This window comes from Equus przewalskii, chromosome 10 (genome assembly GCF_037783145.1).
Source record: "Equus przewalskii isolate Varuska chromosome 10, EquPr2, whole genome shotgun sequence".
Classification (NCBI taxonomy): Eukaryota; Metazoa; Chordata; class Mammalia; order Perissodactyla; family Equidae; genus Equus; species Equus przewalskii.
In genome coordinates, this window is record NC_091840.1 from 16438431 (window position 1) to 16463730 (window position 25300).

The window sequence follows — 25300 nt, forward strand, 5'->3', positions numbered from 1 at the left end:
ATCATCAGTGTAAGTGGGCACCAGCTTCTAGAGCCTTCCTCCCAATCTTCCGAGGTAGATTGTACTTTTCTTAAGATTTTGTGAAGCTGTGTGTGAAGGAGTGTCAAAAATGTATGTTGAACAAATTCAGATGAGGAAGCACTGGTGGTTTTTATAGAAGTCATTCCTGAAGTGCTGGTTTTCCTTTTCAATAAATACTGCAATAAAAACCATCATTTGAGAGATTTAGCCATCATCAGCCTTAACTGGCCTGGGGCTGGCCAGTCTTCTGGAAGCTTCTTCAAAAGGACCTGTGTCCTCAGTGTCATCCAGTTTCCCCAGAAGCAGCCTGAGCTCCACAAATGTACAAAGGAGAATTCAGAAGCAGTCAAATGAAGCCAACTCTACTGTACTCCTCTTGTACCCCCAGCCGTGTGGACTATGCATATTTTCTACTCTAGGGTTGGTTTGTTGCCTTAAGGGATTCTCACCCTTGATGTTGGAGGTCTTTCATCCATGAGCACCTATAATAGATGATAAATTTGTCTTTCTTAATGCAGATCCAGAACCGATGTGGGCAAGTGACACTAAGCTGAAGAAGCCAACTCGAGAGAGAAGAAACTTAGTCTCATCCTCACAGCTCATGATGATGACTGAGAACACCCCTGAGAGAGCCAAAAAAGGAGACCCCAGTGTTCTTTCCCAGAATGAGCCACATCCAGCCCTATCTCAGACCTTCCAGGAAACAAATAGTCCTCAAGTGTTGAGCAAGTCCTTGGGGCCACCGCTTATAACCACCGCCATAGGAGGGCCAAGAAGGGCATCATTTAGGTTCAGAGATGAAGATTTTTACTCCATTTTATCACTAAACACTGGAGGAGAAAATGATGACACTGAAGAGGAAACTCACATAGAGGAAGAACTTTTGTTGGTTGGTATGCACGCACCCCGTTCTCCTTCCAATCATAAGAGAAGTAGATTTCTTGGGACATCAGCCACGCAGGCCAAAAATAAAAATTTTGAAGAAAATCCTAAAAATTGCAGAGCTAATTCTGTAAGAAGAAGTGAGTCCAGTCATGGGTCATTAAGAATAAGCAATGCAATGGAGCCAGTGACAGAGCAGCCTTCTGTTGGGCAAAGGATGTTCCAAGATCTCGGGCTGCCTGATGGGTGTCCTGCTAAAGAGAATGACAGTGGTGACAGTGAAAATGAGAAAAAGACCTTTCACTCATGGGACACCAAATCCGAACCCAGTCTAGACGATGATCTCAATGCTGAAAATGTATTTAATGATTGTACTTCTACGGAAGATAGGCCTGGTAACCATGATTGTGAAACAGATTGGCAAGCCTATTTAAACAATTCTAGTAATTCTCTTGACTATTTTCTTTCTAGTAGACCAAGAGCTCCAAGATCATCAATGAATTCATCTTATAATACTCCTGGATCATTAATGCATTCAGCTCTGAGAGATGATGTTCCGCTGGACTTGTCAATGTCATCTATTTTAGTTCACAGTTCAGACTCAGAGGGAAATTCAAGGTTTAATGTCCGTCGACCACTGTCCCCCATCAGAAATAGGAATCCACTTGCCAGTGCTGAAGGCCACAGCTATTTTCCAGTGAGCAGTGCACATGAATTTGGTGTCAGGGGAGCAGAAGATATTACTTTAACAAGTCAGTCTCAGGTGGATCCGTTATATACAGAAGATCTCTTTCTAAATCCTCAAAGCAGCTGGTCCTTGGTGGAGCCTTCCAGCTCCTCCCCATCAAGAATGACCTTACAAGGCCACTTGCATGTGCCTGGCTCCCTGCAAGAAAATATACCTTTTACTTTCTTTACAGTGTCTGATTTCACAAATCAAAATGATAATGGGAACGGAATAGCAGTCTCTGGTTTCACAGATGAAAAGGAAGCCACTAAAATAAAGGGAGACCCTGAGAAGCTCAAGAAATTGCAAGAAAGGTGAGGAATTTTCATAATTTTATGTATATACATGTATTTTTTTTATTCCATTTTTCCAATGCTGAAATAAGCCGTACTTTCATTAGAGGGTCATGGGGATTTTAAATCATAGCTGGGCCCTTCCTTGACATTTCATTGATGGCTTATTTCAGGCAAATTGTCTATGTTGTTGCTTTTAAAATATACGTATCTATAAAGAAAAGTTCAGTGTTCCAGCTCAGTTTCTTCGGTATTCCCAAAGCATTTTTCCCTTGAATACCATAACTTTAAGGAAGCCAAGTTTCCTAGATGGAAGGTTTCTGACGCTGCAGAGGGCTAGCTCTTCTCGCCAGCAATTAGGAACCAAAATTTTTTACGAAAAGGTTGCTATCTCCCCAGAGAATGAGCCATTCAGCACTTGAAGCTCACCAGTTCTCCCTCATGGGACTTTGCACAAACCCAACCAACAGTTCTAGAATTTGAATCTTCCAAACCAAAAGGCCGTTCCCAAACTGTTACCATAGTTACCTCAGTTCTCTGAAGGGCCGTGCTGGGGTAACCACAGCTTCCATTTTATATGCTCTTCGCGTGCATAAGAGAGAGAAGTAAGATCTTTTCTGAATTGCCCTTTTCTTTGATCTTTCCTTTCTTATGAGCCAATATTGGGGTATTTCACAACTATAAAATCTGATGCTTTTTAAAGCTATCATGAAACACCATGTCAGGATTCTACCCTTTCATTTACGGTGTTATCATGCCCGATGTTGGCTTACTGATCTGGAAAGCGATCCTTTGAATGGGAGCCCTCTTTGTGCATGTTAGTATGGCTCATTTGGGCCACTAATTATCCTACTGGCATTCACTTGTAAGTGGGAACATTCATGGCCATGAATTAGAATGCAAAAAGGAGGAAAAGACAGAACATAGAATGCATACATACTCCTATGTCTTTTATCCAACTGCAGGCATGAAGGAACTTTCTAGTTAGCAGCACCTTTTACATATTAAACAAACTACCAGAAAACCAACCAACTCATCCTTAAGGGCCAAAAGGCCTCATAGCCACCCATCCTCACCCCCCCAAAAATACAGCTTGAGATTCACCTGTCAGGAGTCTGGACTTGCACCATCCCGAAGTAGTATCTTTGGGCAAAAAATTATTTCTTTTAAAAATTCATCCACTTCTAAGCACGGTAATGCATCGAACAGCTATTATTTGTGTACTTCAACAAAAACTCTCTTTTTCTGTATATAATAAGCCTTATGCTTTTCTTATTACTTCAAAAATATTCATTTTAGGAAATATTAAAAATATAAACTTAAAAGAAAAAATCACCTATAACCCTGTAATCCAGAGATAAGCACTGTTAAAAACATTCTGTTTCCAGTCTTCTTGCATATAAACGCAATTTTTAGCAAACATCGGTTCATATTTTATAATACACCTTATTTTAATATTTCAAGCCCGTTTCTCTACGCCACTTATACTCTTTAAAAATTTTCTTTTGGTTAGTTACTTTAATACATACAGCAAGTATGTCACATGTGTGTACACACTAGAGAATTAGAAACAAAACAAAACGCAGACATCCCGTGCCCACTTTCCAGCTAACAGAATGTTCTGGAGCTCATGAGCCCTCACCTACCCTATCTCCTACATCTCCCTCCCTCACCTCCTCTCTCCCAACCCCCTCCGCTCCCAGGAAATCATCCTTTCATTGCCTCTATCATTCCTTTGCTTTTTATCTTGTTGTTGGAAGCTTTTTGCTTTATGGTTTTACCATAGGAATATACGTACTCCTAAACAATATAGTGTACATATTTTTTAATTCTGTAGCAATGTTACTATTATTTTTGAACTCTGTGGACATGGAATATCTAATCTTCTGCGACTTTCTGTTTCCTCTTACATTTTTAGCAGGATGCATCCTTGTTGATATTTTTGGCTTTGATTCATTCGCTTTCACCACTACAAAGTATTCTGTTACATGAATATACCACAATTTAGCCATTCCCCTGTCAATAAACACTTGGGTTCTTCATTGTTTTCTGCAAATAGCGCTGCATGAACATTCTTGTATATGTCTCCCGGTGCACGTGGGAAGAGTCCGCTGGGATGTATCTAGGAGCAGAATCGCTGGGCTGGCAGGTAGCACACCTTCCACTGTACTAAATAGGGCCGATTTACTGTCTGGTCAGTAATGTACACTGTTACACATCCTTGCCAGCACTTGTGTTGACTGGCTTTTCAAATTTTTGCTAATCTACTGGGAGTAAAATAATATTTTGGCTTTAATTTACATTTTCATGACTGTTAACGAGGTTAAGCATTTTATGTGCTCCTTTAAATGTTAAATGACCATTTATGTTTCCTCTTCTGTAAAATACTTATTTATGTCTTCTGCCCATTTTTCTTTTAAGAGTCCTTTATATATACCGGATACTAATCTAATCCTTTGACAGTCATGTGCTAGAAATATCTTTTCCTAATTTACAGTTTGTCCTTTCTCTTTCTTGATGTCTTTTAATGAAAATAAATTCTTAATTTTAATGTAGTCAAACGCTCCCATCTTCTTTATGGATTGTGATTTGTATGTTGTTGTCTAGATTGGGAAATCCTTCCCTAATCTGAGGTCCTTACAATATTCTTCCTATTTTCTTCTAAAATCTCTACATTTTCACTTTGCACACTTAGGGCTTCATGTGAAATGGATTTTGTGGTTCAATGTGAAGTCATGTTTATTGTGTGGTGTGAGGTACGTTTTATGAATACAGAATTGTCCCCGGATCCCTCCCTGCTGACCTGCAGAGCCTCCTCTGTCACATAACATAGCTATAACTGTATCAGTCTGTTTCAAGGCTCTCTGTTCTGTCGTATTGGTCTTTTTTGTTTTTCCCTAATCCAATACCACATCATCTTCATTGTAGCTTTACAAGTTTTGATAATTGATGGTGCAAAGCCTCCTCCCCGACTTTGTTCCTTAAGAGTCCTTGACTATATACATTTAAGAATCAGCTGGGGGCACAGGCTGGTGGCATAGTGGTTAAGTTGGCTTGCTCTGCTTCAGCAGCCCAGGGTTCACCAGTTTGGATCCTGGGTGCAGACCTACATACAGATCATCAAGCCATGCTGTGGTGGCATCCCACATAGAGGAACTAGAAGGACTTGCAATTATGATATACAATTATGTACTGGGGCTTTGGGGAGGAAAAAAAAAAGGAAGATTGGCAAAAGACGTTAGTTCAGAGCCAATCTTCCTCACCGAAAAAAGAAAGCATACCCTAAAAAATAAAAAGAATCAGCTTGTTGGGGTTTTCATTGGAATTGCATTGGCTCTATAGATTATTCAAGGGAGAATTTACACCTTAGAGATATTGAATCTTTCTTTATTAAACAAGGTATATCTCTTATTTCGTTTGTGTCCACTGTGGGGAACTATAATTCTTTTTCACTAAACTTTCCTTTCTTGGGAAGAAGGTGTCTTAAGAAACTGAGCATACATTTCTATATCTAGAGCAATGTCCATTTCTTCTTCTCCTTTTATTTCAGTCTCTAGCCAGTTTCCTTTCCTTAACCAGACAGTCCTCAGTCCCATGAGGATTCTAAAGAACAAAAAAATACCCTTAGGCTTCTTAAAAACCTCCCTACATGAACATCAACCAGATATTCTTCACTCACCATTTATACACACAAATATATTTGCTATATTTATATTTCATTAATTTTCCCGTCATCAAATTCCAACAGCTTCCAATCTGGAGTATTGGCATAATTTGTTGGCAAGTGTGGGTTATTGGTGAGCTCACGTCCAGGTTCACTGGTTCATCATTCATCCCAACCAACATCTATTGAGTGGTCTCTATGTGCAAATACTTTGCCAGACATTGGATGCACTTTACAGTTTGCAGAACAGATTTGCCATCATTGCACCCAGTGTGTCCACAACCCTGTGAAGTACGTAGCAGTAGTATTACTGTTGCCATGGCTTTATAGATGAGGAAACAAAGAGGTGGGAAACTTAAGCAACTTGTCCAAAGGCACCAAACTCACAAGTGTTAGAGGCAAGCCTCAAATCCAGGCCCCTGATCACCAATGCCGTGTACTCACAACTTAGCACACCACCAACCTCCTCATAGTGGCCATGGCAGGGGAGAGGGGCTCCCAGCCTTTACCACACCTCTAGATTTATGGGAGCAATGCTGCTTTTCCTGGTCAATTCATACATCCTAATCACTGCAGAGGATCCTGATGTAAGAGTCTGTGCACCCATCACCAGTAATCAAACCTGGAAGAATTGCCCGTAGGGCCAGAGGGAGCAATGTGTGAGCCCGGGAGCCCTGGGGCGCAGGGTGTGAGGGATTGTTCCTTCTTCCTTCCCCCGTTGATGCCCTGGGAACTGGTATTTGTGGAAACTGCAAATGTGGAGCCTCCTAGTCATGAGGGCTTGTTTTCCATTTAGTCTCCTGGAGGAAGATTCTGAGGAGGAGGGAGACTTGTGTCGCATCTGTCAAATAGCCGGGGGTTCCCCAGCCAACCCCCTCCTGGAGCCTTGCGGTTGTGTGGGAAGCCTGCAGTTTGTTCATCAGGAGTGCCTGAAAATGTGGCTGAAAGTGAAAATAACATCAGGTAGGTGGGGAAGGAAGAGCGGCAAACGTGCTACGACATATAATTAATAAGAAACACCACAGTGTGGGGCTCAGCTTCCTCTCCTCCGCCGCGCAGCACGCACACAGCAGCCATGCCAACGAGGAGACACCCGGCAAAAACAGTTCTGCTTTCTTTCATTTGTGGGGGAAGGGGGTGTCACCTAAGAAACTGAGCAAAGCTGCCTTTTTGCAGGAGGGGTAGAAAAAGAGCACTGATGGAACCTTCTAGAACCACATTAGATTAAAGAGATTCCCATGTGCTGATTTTGTCAGCTCTGTCTTTAACGGATATGCAACTGGGTGTGAAGCCCCTTCTCAACTCCCTGGGGAGGTTATAACCTAAATACAGCCACATCAGTAGGTCAGCTGTAGTTTTCTTGGCAGAGAACAAGAGGTTTCTTTAAAACATGGTTTTAGGAATGAGAGCAACTTGAACAAAAAAAAAACATAGAACACCAAAGAACAACTCACTTAGAAAATAGCTGCTACGCTTTCAGACACACCTCTCTGAAAGATTTTTACCCCATGGCCAGATCCTGTTTCTCTGCTCTTCCATGCTCTCCTCCTTGGGTATCCTTCTCCCAGGCAGCCTGGGAGATCTGAGTTTTACCCTGTCCCCATGGGGTGTGGCTGTGCCCCTCACCAAGAACAGCACGCCATTTACTGAGAGGAATGAACACGTGGGATGGTCATATGAACTGTCTCCTCCCTGAGGCCCTTTTTCCGTGAATGCATCTTGCCGAGCATGAGAAATCTAGGACCACTGCCCAAAGCTGCTTAAAGGCATCTCCACATAATTAGCAGAGCACTCAGTCCTTCGGAGAGCAGAAGAAGCGCGTGGATTTCAGTTGCTAACAACTCTGCCATGCCATGCTTTATCTTACTAGAAATTTGGGGCAATTAAACATCAAGCACAGAAAAAATTACTCATGAAATGTCTGATGAAAGTGCTGCTAAATGCCTGTAAATGCCAGTGCTAGTATGGGTATGTTGAGGAGAATTAGACTGGAAGGCACATGGGGCATTGAGTAGCCTAAAGCATTCCGGAATGATGCTAAAAAAAAAAAAATCAAGCAAACAAAATGCAGATAAGGGATTACTGTTCATCCTTGTCCTTTGAAATTCTCTATTATTTACTATTTATTTACATCCCCAGTGGGGAAAAGTAGAGCTGGGGTATAAAACTGTTCAAACCGCGTCTTACTAAATAAATGCAGGTAACTAATTAGTCCTCTATCTTCTGATGCATAAAATAAACACCAGTACATCATTAGCCAAATGCAGCAACTACACGAGGGGGAAAGGCGTACGGCAGGATGTTCACTTAGAGGTAACAGCCACAGTTCTGCATCTTCCACTTTTGCATTGGGGAATGGGATAAACAGAGGAAAAATGCTGATCTAGAATGCACATTTGAAAAAAAACAAAACAGCAATAAAGGAAGCCTTCTCATGTTTCTTTTCCCAAATGAGGCTGAGCTCAGGATCAGGTGCTGGCCCCAGATACTGCTGGACTAGTCCGCACACATGGCCCCTGGCTCCCCACTTCCTCAGGTGGGAAGTCACCTGGGCAGGAGTCCAGGCAGATTCTTAAACCATAGCTTGAAGATAGCTTCTGCCATCAATTTGGTCCTCACTAATTTATTTGCTTGGACCTGTGTTAGGTCTGCCAGAAAACAACAACAACATATGCCCCAATATTCCCTCTTTTGGCAAACATCTGTTTTACAGACTCTCAGCCTCCCTGTAGCAATTCCAATTTTATGAACCAGTATGTTTACAGTTAAATAGAAAGCAAGAACTGTTATTTAAAAGTCATGAGAATTTCACTTATATGAAGTTTGCATAATAATAAAAATGATGACAAAGGAAAATCTTCAGATCTCAGATTCAAGGTCATTTTCTACAGAAGATGGCTGACTTGAAAAAGGTTACTGAAATTCAGAATTCATAACACACAGAAGTTTGCTCTCAAAATGTCAACACAAAAAGACTCAAAGAGTCAATAGAGAAAGACCCAGGGTTATATGTAACAAGGAATTCTTTAATTTAAGGAGCGGACCTAGGCGCTGTGAAGGCCTGTGAGATGTGTAAGCAAGGCCTGCTGGTCGATCTGAATGATTTTAACGTGACCGAGTTCTACCAGAAGCATCAGCAGTCCCGGGTAAGAGGCACTCACGCCCCGTCTCCTCAAGGAGACCCTGTCCCTCATACCAGGAATGTAGAGGGCTCGAGCATGGGGGGCGTCTGGGAGTGTCCATTTAGCTCACTTCTCCGAGAAGACCTGTTACTAAATTGGATCATTGGACCGTTGGAGAGTGTTGGTCACCCACCCTGGGTTGAGGTCCTGCTCTGTCAGAGACAAAAGTAGGAAGCTGCAGTAGCCAATTGGACACACAGAAATAGCAAAAAGTCTGGCAAGCTCCACGCCCAAATTTGCTGAAGTAATTTAAGTTTAATAGCAGCAAGAGAAAACAAAAAAAAATCACGGTCTTGGAGGAAATGGTCCCCAACTGATATATCAAGTAACTCTGGGGTGATAAGAAACTACTTTACTCAAGGTTAATAAACATGTAGTAAGTGCCTACTGTGTGCTTGCTAACATTTGGTGAATTAACTCTCCTGGGGAATTTGGATTGCAATTCTAATACTGTGAAAGAGTGTTAACCTTAGATGGGAAGGTGACTTATGCCCAAGATAATAGTTAATTGCCCAGTTCTCAGACAAACAATCTTGTGTTTACAACTGCACTGCCCAATGTGGAAGCCACAAGCCACATACGGCTAACGAACAGGGGCTACTTCCAGTCAAGATGTGCCGTTAAGTGTCAAATACACACTGAATTTCAAAGACTCAGTACAAAAAAAAAGAGTGTAAAAAACCACACAAATAAATTTATATTAATTAGATGTCAAAATAATATTTTGGATATATTGGATTAAATAAAATATATTGTTAAAATTAATTTCACCAGGTTCTTTTTATTTCTTTAATGTGGCTACTAGGAATTTTCAGATTACACAGGTGGCTTGCATTTGTGGCTCACATTATATTTCTACTGGTGGTAATCTAGAAAGTGCCTTGCACATAATAAGCAGTCAATAAATATTTATCAAATGAAAATAGCCCATCATTACCATTATAATTTAAGACTGACCTTCCTCATAATGTGATTAGAAAAAATGATTCATAATCATGACTGTAACGCACATAATTTTAAAGCTATAAAATCATTGTTAGTAACTAAATGTCACCCTTCAGAGGAGAAGTCACTATGGCTTTCATATCATTAGCCTGTATCCAGACCTTTTTTTTTGCAAATAGCACAGCTGAGTCAAAATGGTGCATGTGAGTCTGCAAAATTCTGTAGTTACTTTTTTAAAATCCTGAGGCGTATAGACAAAAGGACAAAATATCGATAGGAATGGAGATTTGAACAGCACAACCAGTAAGTTTGATATAATGGGCATAGTGCCATACCAGCACTGCAGAGATCGGCTATCAGGAAGTGGAAGGAAGGAAGGGAGGGAGGAGGGGAAGAAGAAAGAAACGATTTCTTGAGATATAATTCAATATTTTGGGCCCATACATTGTGAGGGTCTTGAATCACTCAGTGATAAACCCCAGGCACTGAGATCTGAGACGAAAAACAGAAGCAACTCACATTCTTAAACCCTGAGGATGTTGGAGTCAAAATATTGAAAGGAACCAGGCCTTCTGAGTGCCTGAGGTCAGGGTACCAGCCAGGGTGCAGACAAGTTCTGTGTGGTCATCTCAAAGAATAGATTATTTCAGGAAACGGAGCCTGTCAGAATTCCTGAGAAGGATAAGTCCAGATGAGGCCAGGTTACCCGGAATACTACCAGAATGGTCTGCAGACATCACAGACACGGTACAGCCCAGGGAAATGTCTTGTCTAGGAAAGATTTCTTTTGGCCCAAGTATTTCCACATTGTTCTCCTGCTGCCATCATATACTGTTGGTTTACGAGTGGTATTTGTAGAATTGACTCTCTAACAGCAAATTTTTCTAGTTGTGCTAAAATGTATACACTCAAGTAGCTGGAGGCAGCCCATCCCACGGAAAAGCACACCAGCTTTGACTAACACGTGAACCTAGATCCTATTCCCCTCCCCAAAGTTGCCGTGTGACCTTGGGGAAGCTACACAAACTCTCTGGATCTCAGTTCTATCATCTGTGGGAAGTGGGAGATGACAGTTCCCACCTCGTAGGGTTGCGTGTAGGAAAAGACCTGTCACTGACTGTAGGAAAAGACCTAACTGTCTGAGTGAAACTTGAGACACTAGGGATAGCCTATCACCTAGTACTGTGCCTGCACAGAGAAGCTCGCAGTAAACAAGAACCGCCACGTGACCTCCACACAGACGCCCAAGCCCTCTGCTACTCCAGGGAGAAAGCTAAGCGCACCAGGACCAGGCCAGAGTCCATCACTGAATAAAGCCAACTGGCCCACCCAGGGTCATACCCAGATCCTTGGGATCCCTGCCTCCTACCAGCTGACAGAACCAGCTACAGGCACATTCCTGTGAAATAATTGTGTCAGCCAACATCTGGGCAGGAGAGAGACGGTGGCACACTCAACAGGGGTGAGTGAGGAGGGCAAAGACGTGAGCAGTAAAAGAAGCCAACAAGGAACGACTGAGCATCCTCAGACTGGCAATGTGACCACCTGCAGGCTTGAAGTGACAAGGGGAGGGGCTGTTAGCAGGATCAGGAGAGCCATAGCTACAGGAGAGCGTCACCAACAGCCTCTGACTTTCAGCAGGAGAAAGCAGGCCTCGCCACACCGCTGCCCAGCAGAGAGGGAACAAGGGAACAATTACCCCAGCTTCTCTCTCCTCCCGCCCTCTGGTCTCCTGCTAGGGCCTCCCATTGGCCAAACCCAGTGGGAAGCCAGAAGACAAGGGAGCCTACCTCACGCAATCCTTGAGATCAGCCTCTAAGCCACAGAGCAGGGTGGAAAACAGACCTGGAGGAGAAAATGGAAAGTATCCAGCACAGTAATTATTCTACATGGAAGCAGAAAACAGTCTAAATTAGTTTCAGTGAGAACTTGACAGGCCATCAAAGCCTTTTGGAAAATGCCCCTCCTGATAATCACAGGTAGAAACTGGCTTGACAGACCCACCCTGGCAGAGGGACGACGGTCCCAAGAACCGACGTGCAGTATTTATCTGCTGCTGGAAGGCGGTGGAGGGCTCAGACTTCACAGCAGTTCTGACTGTTCCGTGGCCTGCTGGGAGCTTAATAGTGCCTGTTTGCTAACTGTCTGAGTGAAACTTGAAACACTAGGGGAGCGTGACTGAGACAAGTCCAGGGATCGAGCCCCAAGTAGCGGTTGTTTCACGCAAAGATGTGGAGGATGTAACGCAAGCTCGACTCGCCCCTGGTGGGAGGCCCTCAGCTGGGCCATGGCTGACGTGTGCACTGGTGCTTCTGAGGTCCGGGCCCCTCCCCTGGCTCCCAAACTTTGGCTCATCGGGGCTCATCTGGCCTCTCTTGGCCAACCCTCAGTTCTGTTCATTCCTGGCAAACAGGTTTCCTTCTTGAGAAGTAGGGTAGCTGGTGCCGAATAGAGACATGTACAAAGAAAGGGACAGAACCGAAAGAAGCCTAGGACTGGCTTCCGCTCAATCTGGCTCTCTCTTGACCGTGACTAACTTAACTAGCTGACTCACTAACTTATTTTCTTATGCATTATTCTCGTTTAGATTTTTTTTTTGCTTTTCTTTAATTATGGCAATCATAAACACACCACAGTCTCCCATATTAAAACTGACATTTAGCTGAATGTCTTTTTTTAATTAAATGCCCAGGCCCAGACCCAGAGGTTCTGATTTAATTTGTCTGGGATGGGACCAGGTGCAAATTTGGGTTGTGTGGGGTTTTTTTGTTTTTTGGTGAGGAAGATTGGCCTTGAGCTAACATCTGTTGCCAGTCTTCCTCTATTTTGTATATGGGTCACTGCCACAGCATGGCTTGATGAATAGTGTAGGTCCACGCCCGAGATCCAAACCTGCAAACTTGGGCCACCAAAGCAGAGTGTACCAAACTGGCCTACTAAGCCACTGGGCCAGCCCCTTGATTTTTTTTAAGTGTGGCAAAGTACACATAACATAAAAGTTTAACTAACTTTGAAAACTTATTGACTGCCTACTGTCAGCTACTGTGCTGGAGATACCATGGTGCCCAAGACAAACACAGTCACTGCCTTCTAATAGCGAGACCATAGGGAGCCATAAGCCTGGTGAGGAGGAACGGCACAAGCGATGAGCAGGCAGCTGCGGGAACAGCCGCAGAGGAGTCTGCCCCGCCTTCAAGACCAGGAAGTCCTCCCCACAGAAGCGATGTTTACGAGCAGGAAGGAGAAAGAGGAGTGAGCCCCCTGTCCACATGCCCTTGAGGGCGAAGTCTGAGATCTCCAAGACAGAGACCGCCCTCAAGATCTGACCACAGACTGGGGTCATGCCCTTTAGGTGCCCGACCAGCACGTCAGTGGTCTCTGAGGGTACAGAGGGGCTTAGACCAGAATATGTTTCCCTGGTTTGGTTCTATGCACCTGAGTAGGGGCAGAGTTAGTGGCCCGTGGGCACTAGCAGGACACTGAAACCTGATTACTCCCACATCTCTCAGACACTCGGTGGTTCCCACAGGGGCCCTGTTGGGTCAAGGCTTGTCAGTGGACTTCGAGTAGCTAGATTAGGAACTCTTATAGGCTGTCTGGAGAGTGGTCCCATGGGGCTAAAGCAGCTGTAGGGCCCCTGGACCTGGTAAGCACTTTTGGGATGCTGGCTCCTAGTTGTCTAATCATAGGCCTGTGAGGGCTTGTGGCTGTTCAGCTCTCCTTCCCTCCTTACTCCAGGATGCCTGAATATTAAGCCCAACAGGGGCCGGCCCCGTTGCCAAGTGGTTAAGTTCACGCACCTTGCTTTGGCAGCCCAGGGTTTTGCCGGTTCAGATCCTGGGCACGGACCTACCACTGCTCATCTAGGCCATGCTGAGGCAGCGTCCCACATAGCAGAGCCAGAAGGACTACAACTAGAATATACACCTATGTACTGGGGGGCTTTGGGGAGAAGACGTAGAAGAAGAGAAAAAAAAGAAGATTGGCCACAGATGTGAGCTCAGGTGACAATCTTTAAAAAAAAATTAAGCCCAACAGGCATTCTGCACCCACTGCCCGTGTCTTGGTAGTGCTGCCTGTGCAGCAACTCCACATCTCCTCCTGTGAGTGTGAATCTGGAAATAGGAGGCGTACTTGGCTCTGATTGGGACCCTCAGATTTTACCAGAAGGAAGAACTCCTGGATAGTAACAAGTAGAGCTCCAAATAACAACCCAGGCCCCAAAACAGACCAGGAGAAAGCAGGTTTAAGAAAAGTTTAGGTCACAGGTTATACACTCAAATGCCATAGAGGCCAGGTAGATAAAAATTGATCAGAATCTTCCAGGTGTCCTACAATAGGGAGTGGTGGCAATTGTGGCAAAATGGAGAGTACTCGCCCCAGCTAAAGATGTTCATTTCCTTCCCTCCCATCAGAGCACACCTGCAGGCCAGATTCAGCTTATTGGCTGCCAACTGTTGATCCTCCGTCTAGAGCAGTGGTTCTTAGATGGGTGGTCCCCAGACCAGTAATATCAGCCTCACCTGCGAACTTGTTAGAAATGCTAGAAATGCACATTCTGGGGCCCCACCCCAGACCCACTGAATCAGAACCTGGGGGGTGGGTGGCAGTGCCCAGCAACTATGTTTTAGAAGGCCCTCTCAGTAATTCTGATGTATGTGAAAGTTGGAGCCACTAGAGTCAAAAGTCATGGCTGAATGGTCCAAAAGTATGCAGTTTTTTCTCATTTTTTCATCTGTACATGTTTCTTGAGCACACACACACGGTACACCAGGCACTGGGCGAGGCACCAGAGAACAGGAGCAAACAGACACAAGCAGTCCTTGCCCCAAATCCTACCTTGTATTCTTGTCTCTTATAGGATGCTTTTGTTTTGCAAAATCCTACATCCGCTTGCATTAGTTCATTTTGCCACGATGCCTTGGAGAAACAGGCAGAACAGAAGTTCCTGTGTTTTCATAAATGGAGTCACTCTGGTTATTCACAGTTAAAATTCTTTGCCCAAAGTCACAGCACTAGACGGCCCCAGGCCACCCACTCGGGGGACCCATGGCCACTGTGTGATGGAGATGTGCTTCTGCCTCTTGGCCCCGCAGCACAGGAGGGTCTCAGCGGGACTCTGGCTGCATTGCTCTGAAGCACAGGCCTGGCCTGGCTCCATCTCAGCCATGGACAGATGTCCTTGGACACACACAGTCACCTAATCACCCTCACACCTGGGAGCATCTCTTGAACATATCTGAAGACGTGATAGACTGTTCAGCCAGGCTGTCTGCTCCTTTGAGTGAGCACTATCTACAGAATTTCCACCAGGAGCAAATCTCCTGGTGGAAATGAATATTAACAACATGCAGGAGGACAGGAGAAAAGAAAGAAAGACATCTGGCAGACGGGCTGAGTGCTCCAGAGCTCCAGTCCACTGCTTCAGAGGCCTTTTCCCTTTCAAGGCTCCATCCCCTCCTCCCACCCCATGCCATACACCGCACACGGCCTCCAAGTGGGATGCGATGGGGTCATGGGAGGGGTGGGTCACGAGTAGCTCCAATAAATAACGCTCCAAAACCTCGTTCATATTGCCCTCGCCCAGCAAATACCATGGAACTCAAACCCCTCCCACTTGTGGCTTGAAGTATAAAGGATGACTCCGAGGAGGTGACTATGAAACGCCTGCTCTGATTGGTCAAAGCCCCTTTGTCAGCATCACAAGCTCTGCGAAGAGCACACAGAAAGGAGCCGGGCCAGTGAGATTTATGGCGCCGTGTGACGGCTTCCTTCCCACAGACTAGAGAAGAGACACAATCTGCTAGAAGTGACTTTTCAAATTATCTGCAGAAAACATTAGTGGATATTTTCCCATCTGCATGCCTCTGGGTCTTATTGAGCCATAAAAAGTAAATGATTTCCCTGAATGCTTTGACAAACCTGATAGTTCCGAGCCATTTTCTAGCTGATTGATTTGCCATTATGCATCTGAGTGTCTCTGAGCAAAACAGCTTACTGGATAAGAGAGTGCTGGAGAGAAAGCCACCGGCAGCCCTAGGAGGCGGCCACGGCCACCCAGAGACGCAAACAGGGGACAAGGCTTGGTTTGTGTGGAAAAGCTAAAGTGCAGGTTAGGAAGGCTTCCCAGAGGAGGTGGCTTTCCAGACAGACCTTAAAAGAGGCATGACTCATGGGGAAGGTGGGAGGAGGCAATGAAAACAGAAAAAGTGAAAACAAGCAACTTCCTCTCTGCCCACTTAGGCCAAGGTCAGAAGAACACAGAAAACATGACCGAAGGCTAAAAATAAGAGGCTAACCGCTAAGGACAGTTGACGAGAGCCTTTAAACACCGGTCTGTAGTGCAGTAGAAGGCCCTTGGGCAGTGACCTCGGGGCCAGCTGTCACCAGGATAAGGAGTTGTCCCCAATTCAGAAGGAAGAGCACATCTATCCTTGCTCTGCATGGGCACCTTTTCTGGCAGCTGCTTCATCTCGGAAGAGGTGTGTTCTGCACCAGCTTCCTGAGCTTCCCTCGAGGGAATGGGAACAGGGAGATGGGCCCTGAAGGCCTCGGGCTGCTGCAGAAGGAAGGAAGAGGCGCTGAGGTGGTCACTGCACCCAGTCCAGGCTTCGGTTATCCTGGGGAAACAGTCACAGATCCGACTTCCCCAAGGGTGACGTAAAGGGCCACACTCTCTGCTGGGGATTTTAGCCCCTCAAGGCTTCCTGCGCACCGGCTGGCCTGTCCTGGAGCCCACCCTCAGGGACTGGCACGAGGACAGATGGGGGGTTGGAGCGGCAGAGGGGGAGGCATCGTTACTAATGCCGCTAATTTATTGAAGGTCTGAGAAGGGTCCACAGGGTGAGGCCCTGTAGCACAGACCACCAAAGCAGCTGAGGACAGAGGAGCTGTGGTCAGCCAGACGGCCAGATCCTCCCCATGGACCTTCCTACGTCCTAAGCACCAGTGAGAAAAATAAAACCCAACCCACCCACCAAGAAAAAGTAAAAACGTTAACAAGTACAAGACGCACTGTGCAAAATAAAGACAAATGCTTAGGAGCAGGGAGTTAGAGAATGACTGGAGCAAATGAGATTCCTCAGGAAGGCTTCTACAAGGAGGTGATATTGTGGCAGCTGTAAAGGAAGTTTTGCACACAGCCTGGTAGAAAGGTTGGAGAGGGCATTCAAAACAGAGGCACAGAAACAAGCCAACAGACCAAACATGGAAGAGCATGAGCAAAGGCCCAGAGGTTCACAGGGTCATGTGAGACCCTGCCAGACACACACTCTTTGGGAGTTAAATGGTAATAGATCAGCCAGGGTGGGTAATAGACCAGCCAGGGTGAGGAACAATCATTAAGCCCAGTTGTAGAGGGAGATGCCCCCACGGCATCTGTGTTCCAGATTCTTCCATAGAAAAGTTTGCTTTCCTAAGACACACATCTCATCATATTTACTCCTCTGCTCCGAGGCTAATAGCTACATACGCACATCCAACATGATGTCCGATCTCCTCAGTTCTGCCTAATGTGGTCTCACCTCACCATCTCCCCAGACCAAGCCAAATTTTTTTTTAAATCCAAAACAAACACCTTCCTCATCTACTCCAGCCACACTAGTGAGTAGGAGTTTTGCCTGAGACATAGCCACCTACTAAAGTCCCTCTCACCCTTTAAGGACCATCAGAGAAGGCTCCCCATGTCACACTCAATCGGTCTCTATCTTCCCCTTTGTATCTGCATCGTGGCACTGACATATCCAGCTGGTACTGGAGCTGTTTACGAGTGAGGTGCTCTCCCACGTCAGATGATGGGGTCCCAGCAGGGAGCTGAAACCTTTTGCCCCGTGTTCCCCACAACACCCAGCTCAGGGCTTTGACACGTAACTGCTCAATAAATGTTCACGGCGTGGGATCGAGCCTGGAGCTTTTTGGGGGCATCCTCCACTAGGTCGTAAAAAATTCCAGGCTGGCTGCCGGGCCTCCACCCTGGATCCCCTCCTGCTCTGTTCTCTGGTCCCCAAGGCAGGCTTGGGGTTTGGGCTCTCGTCCCATTTCTTGTCACCCGTTGGCCTTGCTACCCTCCACCCCATGATTTAGATCAGGAATATTTTCTAGATGAACTTAAGAGCTTTCTTTTCCAAATTTAGGCACAAAATGAGCTGATGAATTCAGGCTTGTACCTGGTGCTGCTGCTTCACCTCTACGAGCAGAGGTTTGCGGAACTCATGAGACTCAACTACAACCGGATTGCGAGAGAGAGGGTAAGTCTGGCTCCGACCTCGGCCATCCGGCATCAGTCTCAAAGGCCTTGCGGTGTTGTTTATTAGATGTGCGATCTGTTGAGGTCCTCACGGTCACTTGGTAGGATATGGCACTGTCATCATTAGGACTAAGACTTAGTGGCTGCTAAGTGTATGCACAGTGGCCCTCTGGCTGAAAGGTGAGTGATAATCACATAATTGCTTACTATTAAACATGAGTAGTAATTAAACGGTTATTAATGGTCATATAAGCAAGTGAGACTCTAGGGATATTTACCCCCAAAATAGAGGCTAGCAAGGCTGCTGGGCTGGGTGTGCTTTATGTGTGAGCATGCCTACTGCCCCGCCATGGAGGGTCCATGAAAAACAGGGACCCGCCCCCACAGAGGGCTGTTAATGTTGCTTTGGATCCCAGGCTACATCATTCCTGTGTCTGTGAGTGTGTGTGCCAAGAAATAAAGGTGCTGATGGTGTCACCATTTGTCATTAGAGAAATGACCATGTATTCACCAGGAGTGATCATCTGTGCTCCCCTTCCTTTAACAAGAGAACAGAGGGTGCTCTAGGAGGCCGCGTGGTGTGGAGGGAGAAGCTCAGATAGCTGCTCACTGGAGCCTGGTCATAGCAAAGTCAATCAAAATATGGGAGATGGACAGACCGACCTCTGAAGTGTCCAAGTACACTTGGTCATTATCAAGTCAGAACCCTGAGCCCCAAGGGACTTCCCTCTTGGTTAAACGCCTCTCTGTGGCTGGAGCAGGAGAGACTACTGGCAGACCAGGGGCGCCTCCCTTACCTTAAGGCCATACCAGGGGCTGATACACTTTCAGTGTTTTGTATTCCCAGTACACCCCCTGAGGCTTGAAACTTGACCTCTGCTCCTGTCAGGAGGTCATGACCAGAAGGTAAGCCAGTGCGGCAGTGGACAAGCCACCAATGTGCCACAAGGCAGTTTTAGTGACACTGCCACCCGATCCCATGTTCCATTCTTTCTCTTCTCTTTCTTCTCTCTCTCTCTGTCTCTCCTTGTGTCTCCCTCCTTTTCTACCTCAAGTGGACAAGAGGCATCAGCCGACAGCGGTCACCACCTGGAGGCTGGACCTCAGTGATTCCCAGTGTTCCTTATGAGCAGCAGACCTCGCATACCTGGGGCCTGCTGCCATCCATTTGGAGCCATTCCTATTAAAAACGCTGGGTTCAAACCATTAGTCATAAGAATTCTACATTTGTCCCTACTTTTTTCTGGCTTAAATTCTCCCCTCATACACTGAGCTCTCAATTGAGAAAATAGTCCAGGTCCTTGCCAAGATATCTCCTCAGGAATCTCACCCTCTTGTTGACCTGGGCCTGTCCTTCCTTTAACTCTTCCGTAGTTTTAACGGTGACATAAATTCCTCAGAGAAATACATTTAAAAAAAAGAAAGGAAAAAAAAGTACAGGAAGCAGGAAATGATCTTTTGTTAACATTTCTGTAACCTCGTTTTCATGATTCCACATCTTTTTAATGAACTTTTTATTGCACATTGAACTTCAAAGCTCCCAGGGTTTGATATAGGTTACAGATGGCCACAGCAGCAGCAAGCTAATGCAAGCAACGTTAGCTGCCAAGACAGCAAAACAGACATGAGAAAACACAAACAGTACAACCCAGTGGATGAAAACCAAGGCCCTAAAGCATTGACTCTGAAGAAACTTCTGGTAAAACTATCCTAGATAAGCAATAAGTGACAACAGGAGCATGCTGGGAACCAGGGTGGAAGGAAGCAGAAGGGACGGGGCAACACTCTTCTCTCACCACAAGTTTACATTTAACTTGAGAAACCCTGAAATAGATCTCACCCACTAAACCACCAAGCAAGAACCAGGACAAACAACCAGTTAAGAGGTACCCAAATGGAAGTAGAAAAACAAATGGCTTCTGTCAAATTCACACTCTTCTGGATTTGAGTGTCAGTATTTTCTTGTAGGAAATACTCAGAATCTGAGGGTAATGTTTAGCAAAAGAGAGGCACTACGTTGGGAGACAAACCTTCCTTGCCTCTCCTTTACCTACGAGAACTGGAGAACCCATTCACATGGCATTTTGCGGTTGTGTCTCATTAAGACAACCAGTGATGAATGCCTGTTCATGGTGCTGATCATTCATTCATTCATTCACTCATGCCTTGGCCTGGATCAAGAGCTGAGGTGGGAATCAGGGAATGTGGCTACCAGACAAGATGCCATGTGTCCCTTTCTTTGAGGAGCTTAGGAGCAGGTTGGAAGATGGGACTTACATAGTTAGAAAATCAGGAAATAAGTGGAAAGTAGCAATTGGTCAAGAGACCAGTGGAGCCAGTGAATTCCTAGAGGCTGTGAAACTGACAACACAAGATCGTCCCTAGTTGGGGCTTCCTGGGGTTTCCAGTGATCCCAGGAACAAACAGTTTATCTCCCCAGCGAGGTTGTGAGCTGTGTGAAGGCAAAGCCAGGCCTTCTACACCATGATGCTGAGCACACAGTGAATTGTATTTGACTGCTGACCATGTCCCAGGCACTATGGATGCCACAAGCAATTAGTGGTTACAAAAGTGTTACATGATTGCTAGAGAAGGATGTGGTCTGATGGTTAGGGGATGATCATTAGCAACCTGTGCATGGACCACTTATCTCTTTTGTACCCCACAGTCTTCCAGTGCCTAGAAAATGTCTAGAACATAGTAGATACTCAAGTATTTTTTGATGCTCAAACAATGAGCAAATGAACCAGAACCTCCTTCTTCCAGGAGGCCAGTCTCAAGTTATGTTTTGGAGAAAGTGATAGTACAAATTTGTGGAGAGAAAGATATTCTAGGTAAAGGAACACTCCCAAGTTCAAGGTATATTTATTTATTCAAAGATTTTCTGCATGCCTACTATGTGCCAGGTTCTAAACCAGATTCTGGGAATACAAAGGTGATCAAGACACTCCTTGCCTATAAGGGACTCAAAGTCTAAAAGAAGATAGACACATAACCAAGAGTATCAAAAATGTGCCTTGTATTATCATAGACGTTTGAGCCAGATGTAAGGAACATAGGACAGAGTTAGATGACAGGAGGGGACACTGTTCTCTCCCTCTCTCCCACTCCTCCTCCAGGACAGACTCTCCAGGCAGGGTCTTCAGGGACACAAGCCAACGTTTCAGAAACTTGCTTTTAATCCAGTTGGGTTGTACTCTTTGCCACATCTTCCCACTACTTTGGGAGCCTGGTGGTGAAGCTGCTTCCATGATCACTCTTGTCAACAGATCAGCTGAGGAGGTGATATCTGAACTGAACCTTAGAGAGTTTAGCAAAACAAGGGTAGGAGGGGAGGGAAAGGGCATTCCATACAGAAGGAAACACAAAGCCTCAGAGACATGAAAAGGCTTGCAGGTTTGGGAAAGTCAAGGAGTCCAGTGTGGCTGGGGCTGGCAGGAAGTGAGCCTGGAGGTATAGGCAGGGAGCAGGATGTAAGGGTTTGTATGCAGCTCACCAAAGGGTGTCTAGCCCAGGATTGGCAGGCCAGGAAACCTGCATTTTTGAGAGATAAATGGAGCAGCCATGTGGAGTGTGGGCTGGAAGGGGAAGAACTGAGCTGGGTGGCTTTTGCAATGGACAGGGTAAGGGGGCCCATGTGGGGAGCACTGGAGATGAGGACAGGCTTGGGTGAGCACCAAGTGAGGTAGGGGCCAAGGAAGCACTCACCAGTATTCTCTGCAAGTGCTCAGCAGGAAACTGGCCTTTTCTCACTTCAGATACTCATGGTGGGAGCATCTCCAGAGAACGGGGGACCCTACCAGCCTCACATAACCCCACCTGGCTCACTCTTTAACCTGCCGCAGACACTGGGCCAGCCTGTGTGTTGAAGCTAAGTGGACTTGCCTTGCCTCCCCTCTCTCCCTTTCAGCACCTACATGGGGCACTCCATTATTCAGGGCCTGCTACCCCAAAGTCCCCTGTCCCTAGGCTTTCTCCTAGCCACAGGTCTTGTTTGTACCATGTTCTCCATTCCCCTCAATGAAATGTACCTGTACCCTGAATTCCTCTCCCTGCCTGCCCAGGGCAGCTGCCCTACACCCCTTAGGCTGATTCACTCAACTAGGTGAAACAATAGAAGGAATCCTGTCAGTGTGCTAAAGGGCAAAGGGCAGAAGGGACCCCAGGCCTTCCCCGGATCTTTACAGTGCTCTCCTGGGGGTAGCGCTCTCCTTTGTCTTCTGCCCAGGTGTGCTGTATTAACACTTCACCCGTAGGAAAACTGTCACCTGTATGAAACAGGGGGGAGGGGAGAGCAGTGGCTGGCCTGGGAGGCAGGTGGGGTCTTGAAGTAGCTCTCAGATCTCACAGGCCCAAAATCTCACCTGCCATTCAGGTGTGAGGCTGGGAATTGTAGAAATTCACACCATTCTTACAAACCCAAAAACTCTTGCCTCAAAGGACCAAATCTACCCAAAATACGGGAATCCCAGTCTTGGCTCACAGCTGGGAAAACTTCCCTACTCACCAAGATGGTGTGTCCTGGTGGAGCGTGAGGTAGTTTAGACAGAAGCGATCGCCTGGCACAGACAAGAGGCAGGATGAGGTCGGCTCAGCAGCCCGGAGAAAATGGGGGGGCGTGGTTAGCACAGTCTCGATACATAATTTACCAGGTCCCCAGGACTGCTACCCTAGAAGAAATTCTACCCTTATCCTGCCCTCCCCCTGGCCTGCAGGTGAGAGGGACCCAGGGCCAAAGCTGGCTCTACCTGGCCAGACAGTTGCTCCAGTAACAGTGTCTGGCATCCCTTGTTTTGTCCCTCAGCCTGTCACAAAGCCCCTCTTCTCTGGGGGGTAAAGAGCACCAGCCATCAGCGCTGGAGCCCACATCCTTGCAGCCTGGCACAATGGGCTCCCACGGAGTACATAGTGTTTCTTATTGTGGCACAAAATGCCATAAAATCAGAACAAAGAGGGAGCCCAGAGCCTTGATGGGCCTGCTGCTTCCTGCCAGGCAGAGAATACAACCGATTGTTTAAAAGCCAGTGCGGCCAATTAGCACAGCCTTCACCCCCAGGCCTGTCAATGTGATTGGGACCATCAGAATGGGATTCTGCTATTCAGATCAATTGCTGAAAGGAAGCAAGTCTGTTCACACTGCCAAATTTAGAAGCCCCGGAACAGCAAAGGCGACCTGGGTTACCACTGCGGCTGGCTTTAGGTGTCTTTAGGACGGGCTAAGCCCCACAGGTGCTGACTATCAACGCTGCCCTTGGCACCTCCACTTGTTTTCTCTGCCCCTTTAAGGTGATGTAAGGGATTCCTAGAATGTTCCTGAGACTAGGGAATTACACATCTGTTCACAACTGCTTTGTAAAAACAATTCATTTTTCGTTGTCTTCTTTCTCATAGTTGTCAAGAAATTACCCACAACCCAGGCCGGAAGAAAATGAAAGTAGGTTTGGGGGTCAGTCCTGCCATTTTGAGGGTGTTTGCTAATTCACTCTCTTTCTGTCACTGTGTTGAACCGAATACTGTGGAAGGAAGTACTGACCATCACGCAGAGCAAAAATAACCCCACAGAGCTTGGGAAACTAGCTACAGCTCTCAGGAAAGGAGTCCAAGTGCGCTGGATGCAGAGCAGATAAGAATTTTAATCCATCCTGAAAGCAAGGGGCCAGCAAAAGGGAAGACGGTATCACCGAGCACAGGGTGGCCTGCGGCAGGATTTTCCTTTTCCTTTGCTGGGATTCTCCAGCATCCAATACTTGGGAAGCCTCTCGGGTTTTCTTCTAAACCCTGGAAAGGAGCTGTTTAGCCGTCACCGAAAAGGACCACATTCATTCACAAGCTAGTTTTAGATTTATTGGATTTTCTCACCATTTGGCGCAATCAAGTGAGTCTGCTGGATTCATAAGTTGAACAAGGAAAACAGGTCTCCTGAAAAAGGTCCCTCAAAGGAGGCAGAGCAGCTGTCTTCAGACAGGCTCATTATCCCATAGAAAAGCCATAGAAGAAAATGTGCTTAATGAAAGCAGGGGAGCTTGCAGTCAGACTCACGAGGAACTTCTCCATCAGCAGGGAGAATAAACATTACAGTGCACAGAGGGGAATGTGGCAATTGCATCCCCAGAGGTTCTTTCGGGGAGAAATTTTACCATTGCCTGCCCTAAGTGGTATAGAACAGTGATTCCCACACTGGCTTTGCCATCAGAATCACCTGGAGAGCTTACCAAAAATATAGATTCCTGGGCCACTCCCAGAGATTCCGAGTCAGGCGACGGGGTGGGCCCCTGGTGACCCCGAGGCAGCCGGGCACGCTGATGCTTTCGGGAACCCCCAAAGACCTGCCCGGAGGAGAAGCTGAACCAGCTCAAAGCTCCACAGGGTGGGGCCCAGAGGACGATCCTTAAAGAACCCAGTTTGTTATTCAGGGCACGCAGTCCTCAGAACCGGGGCTGGCCATTCTCAGGGACGAGGGAAGGGCCCTTCCCTCCGATCACAAAAGGACCCCAGAGACTCCCAGTCCCTGGTGCGACCGCGGTTGCCAGCCGAGCCCGGGGAGGACCCAGCGCCCCCTCGCGCCATCGCAAGGCCCGGGGGCCACTCCAGGCTGTCGCCCCGACACCTGACATTGTCGCCTGGGCCGACCCAGAGCCATTGCTCCCTCTCCGGCAGCCGGGCAGGGAGCGAGCGGGAGGGAGCGGTGAGGTCTAGAAAAGACCTTTGTGTCGCGGGCGCAGACACCCCCTCTCGGCGCCTCGCCTCGCACGTCCTGACTGATGCTCCAGAAAGGGCGTGGCAGTGAGCCGACCTCCGGCGCCCGGGCCCCCGCGCTTCGGCCGGAGAGAGCCCGGTGGCCCGAGGCTCAGGGCAGGTTCCCGGCGCCACGCCGGCCGCGCCCCTCCCCAGCCCCCGAGGCGCCCGCGCCTCTGCCCGGTTCCGGGAAACCTGCAGCGGCCGGGCGCGCCCGGGTGGGCTCGGCTGGGCAGGGGCGACCCCTAGTGCCCAGCGCAGGCCGCTGCCGCCCTGCTGCCCCGGGAGGCGCTGAGTCGGACGGAGCCTTTCCCCCAGGGACCGGGCTCCAGGATGGGGAACGGGCACCCCAGCCTCCAAGCCAGGCCCCCAGGGGAGACTGATGTCTTTGGAGGGCAGGAGGAGAGTATCCCTGGCGTGGTGCTTAAAAAGGAGTCTCCACTGAGGAGACTCTGTGGGCCCAACCTGCAAGTGCCCTGCGCTGCGCCGCTGCCCTCACGTGTTGTTCCGAGACAGACCCCACTGAGAGTGGTTTACCATCCTTCTTCAGGAAGCTGGGACTAGCTCTAGGATCCATCCCCTCGCCCGCAGCAGTTCTGATGCGGG

At 47.1% G+C, this 25300-nt stretch overlaps 1 protein-coding gene across 17 annotated transcripts in view; it reads left to right on the forward strand.

Annotated features, from left to right (window-relative positions):
- Positions 1 to 25300, forward strand: part of MARCHF10 (membrane associated ring-CH-type finger 10) — a 199788-nt gene that overhangs the window by 172539 nt on the left and 1949 nt on the right. For 10 of the 17 annotated variants that reach the window (XM_070561712.1, XM_070561714.1, XM_070561715.1 and 7 more), the window contains 5 exons: positions 540 to 1944; positions 6384 to 6550; positions 8624 to 8733; positions 17847 to 17960; positions 23351 to 23393. In XM_070561712.1, the coding sequence (XP_070417813.1) occupies positions 540 to 1944; positions 6384 to 6550; positions 8624 to 8733; positions 17847 to 17960; positions 23351 to 23393 (1839 nt within the window). The remainder of the gene's footprint in view (positions 1 to 539; positions 1945 to 6383; positions 6551 to 8623; positions 8734 to 17846; positions 17961 to 23350; positions 23394 to 25300) is intronic. The other 7 variants (XM_070561709.1, XM_070561710.1, XM_070561716.1 and 4 more) reach the window with 1 other exon arrangement.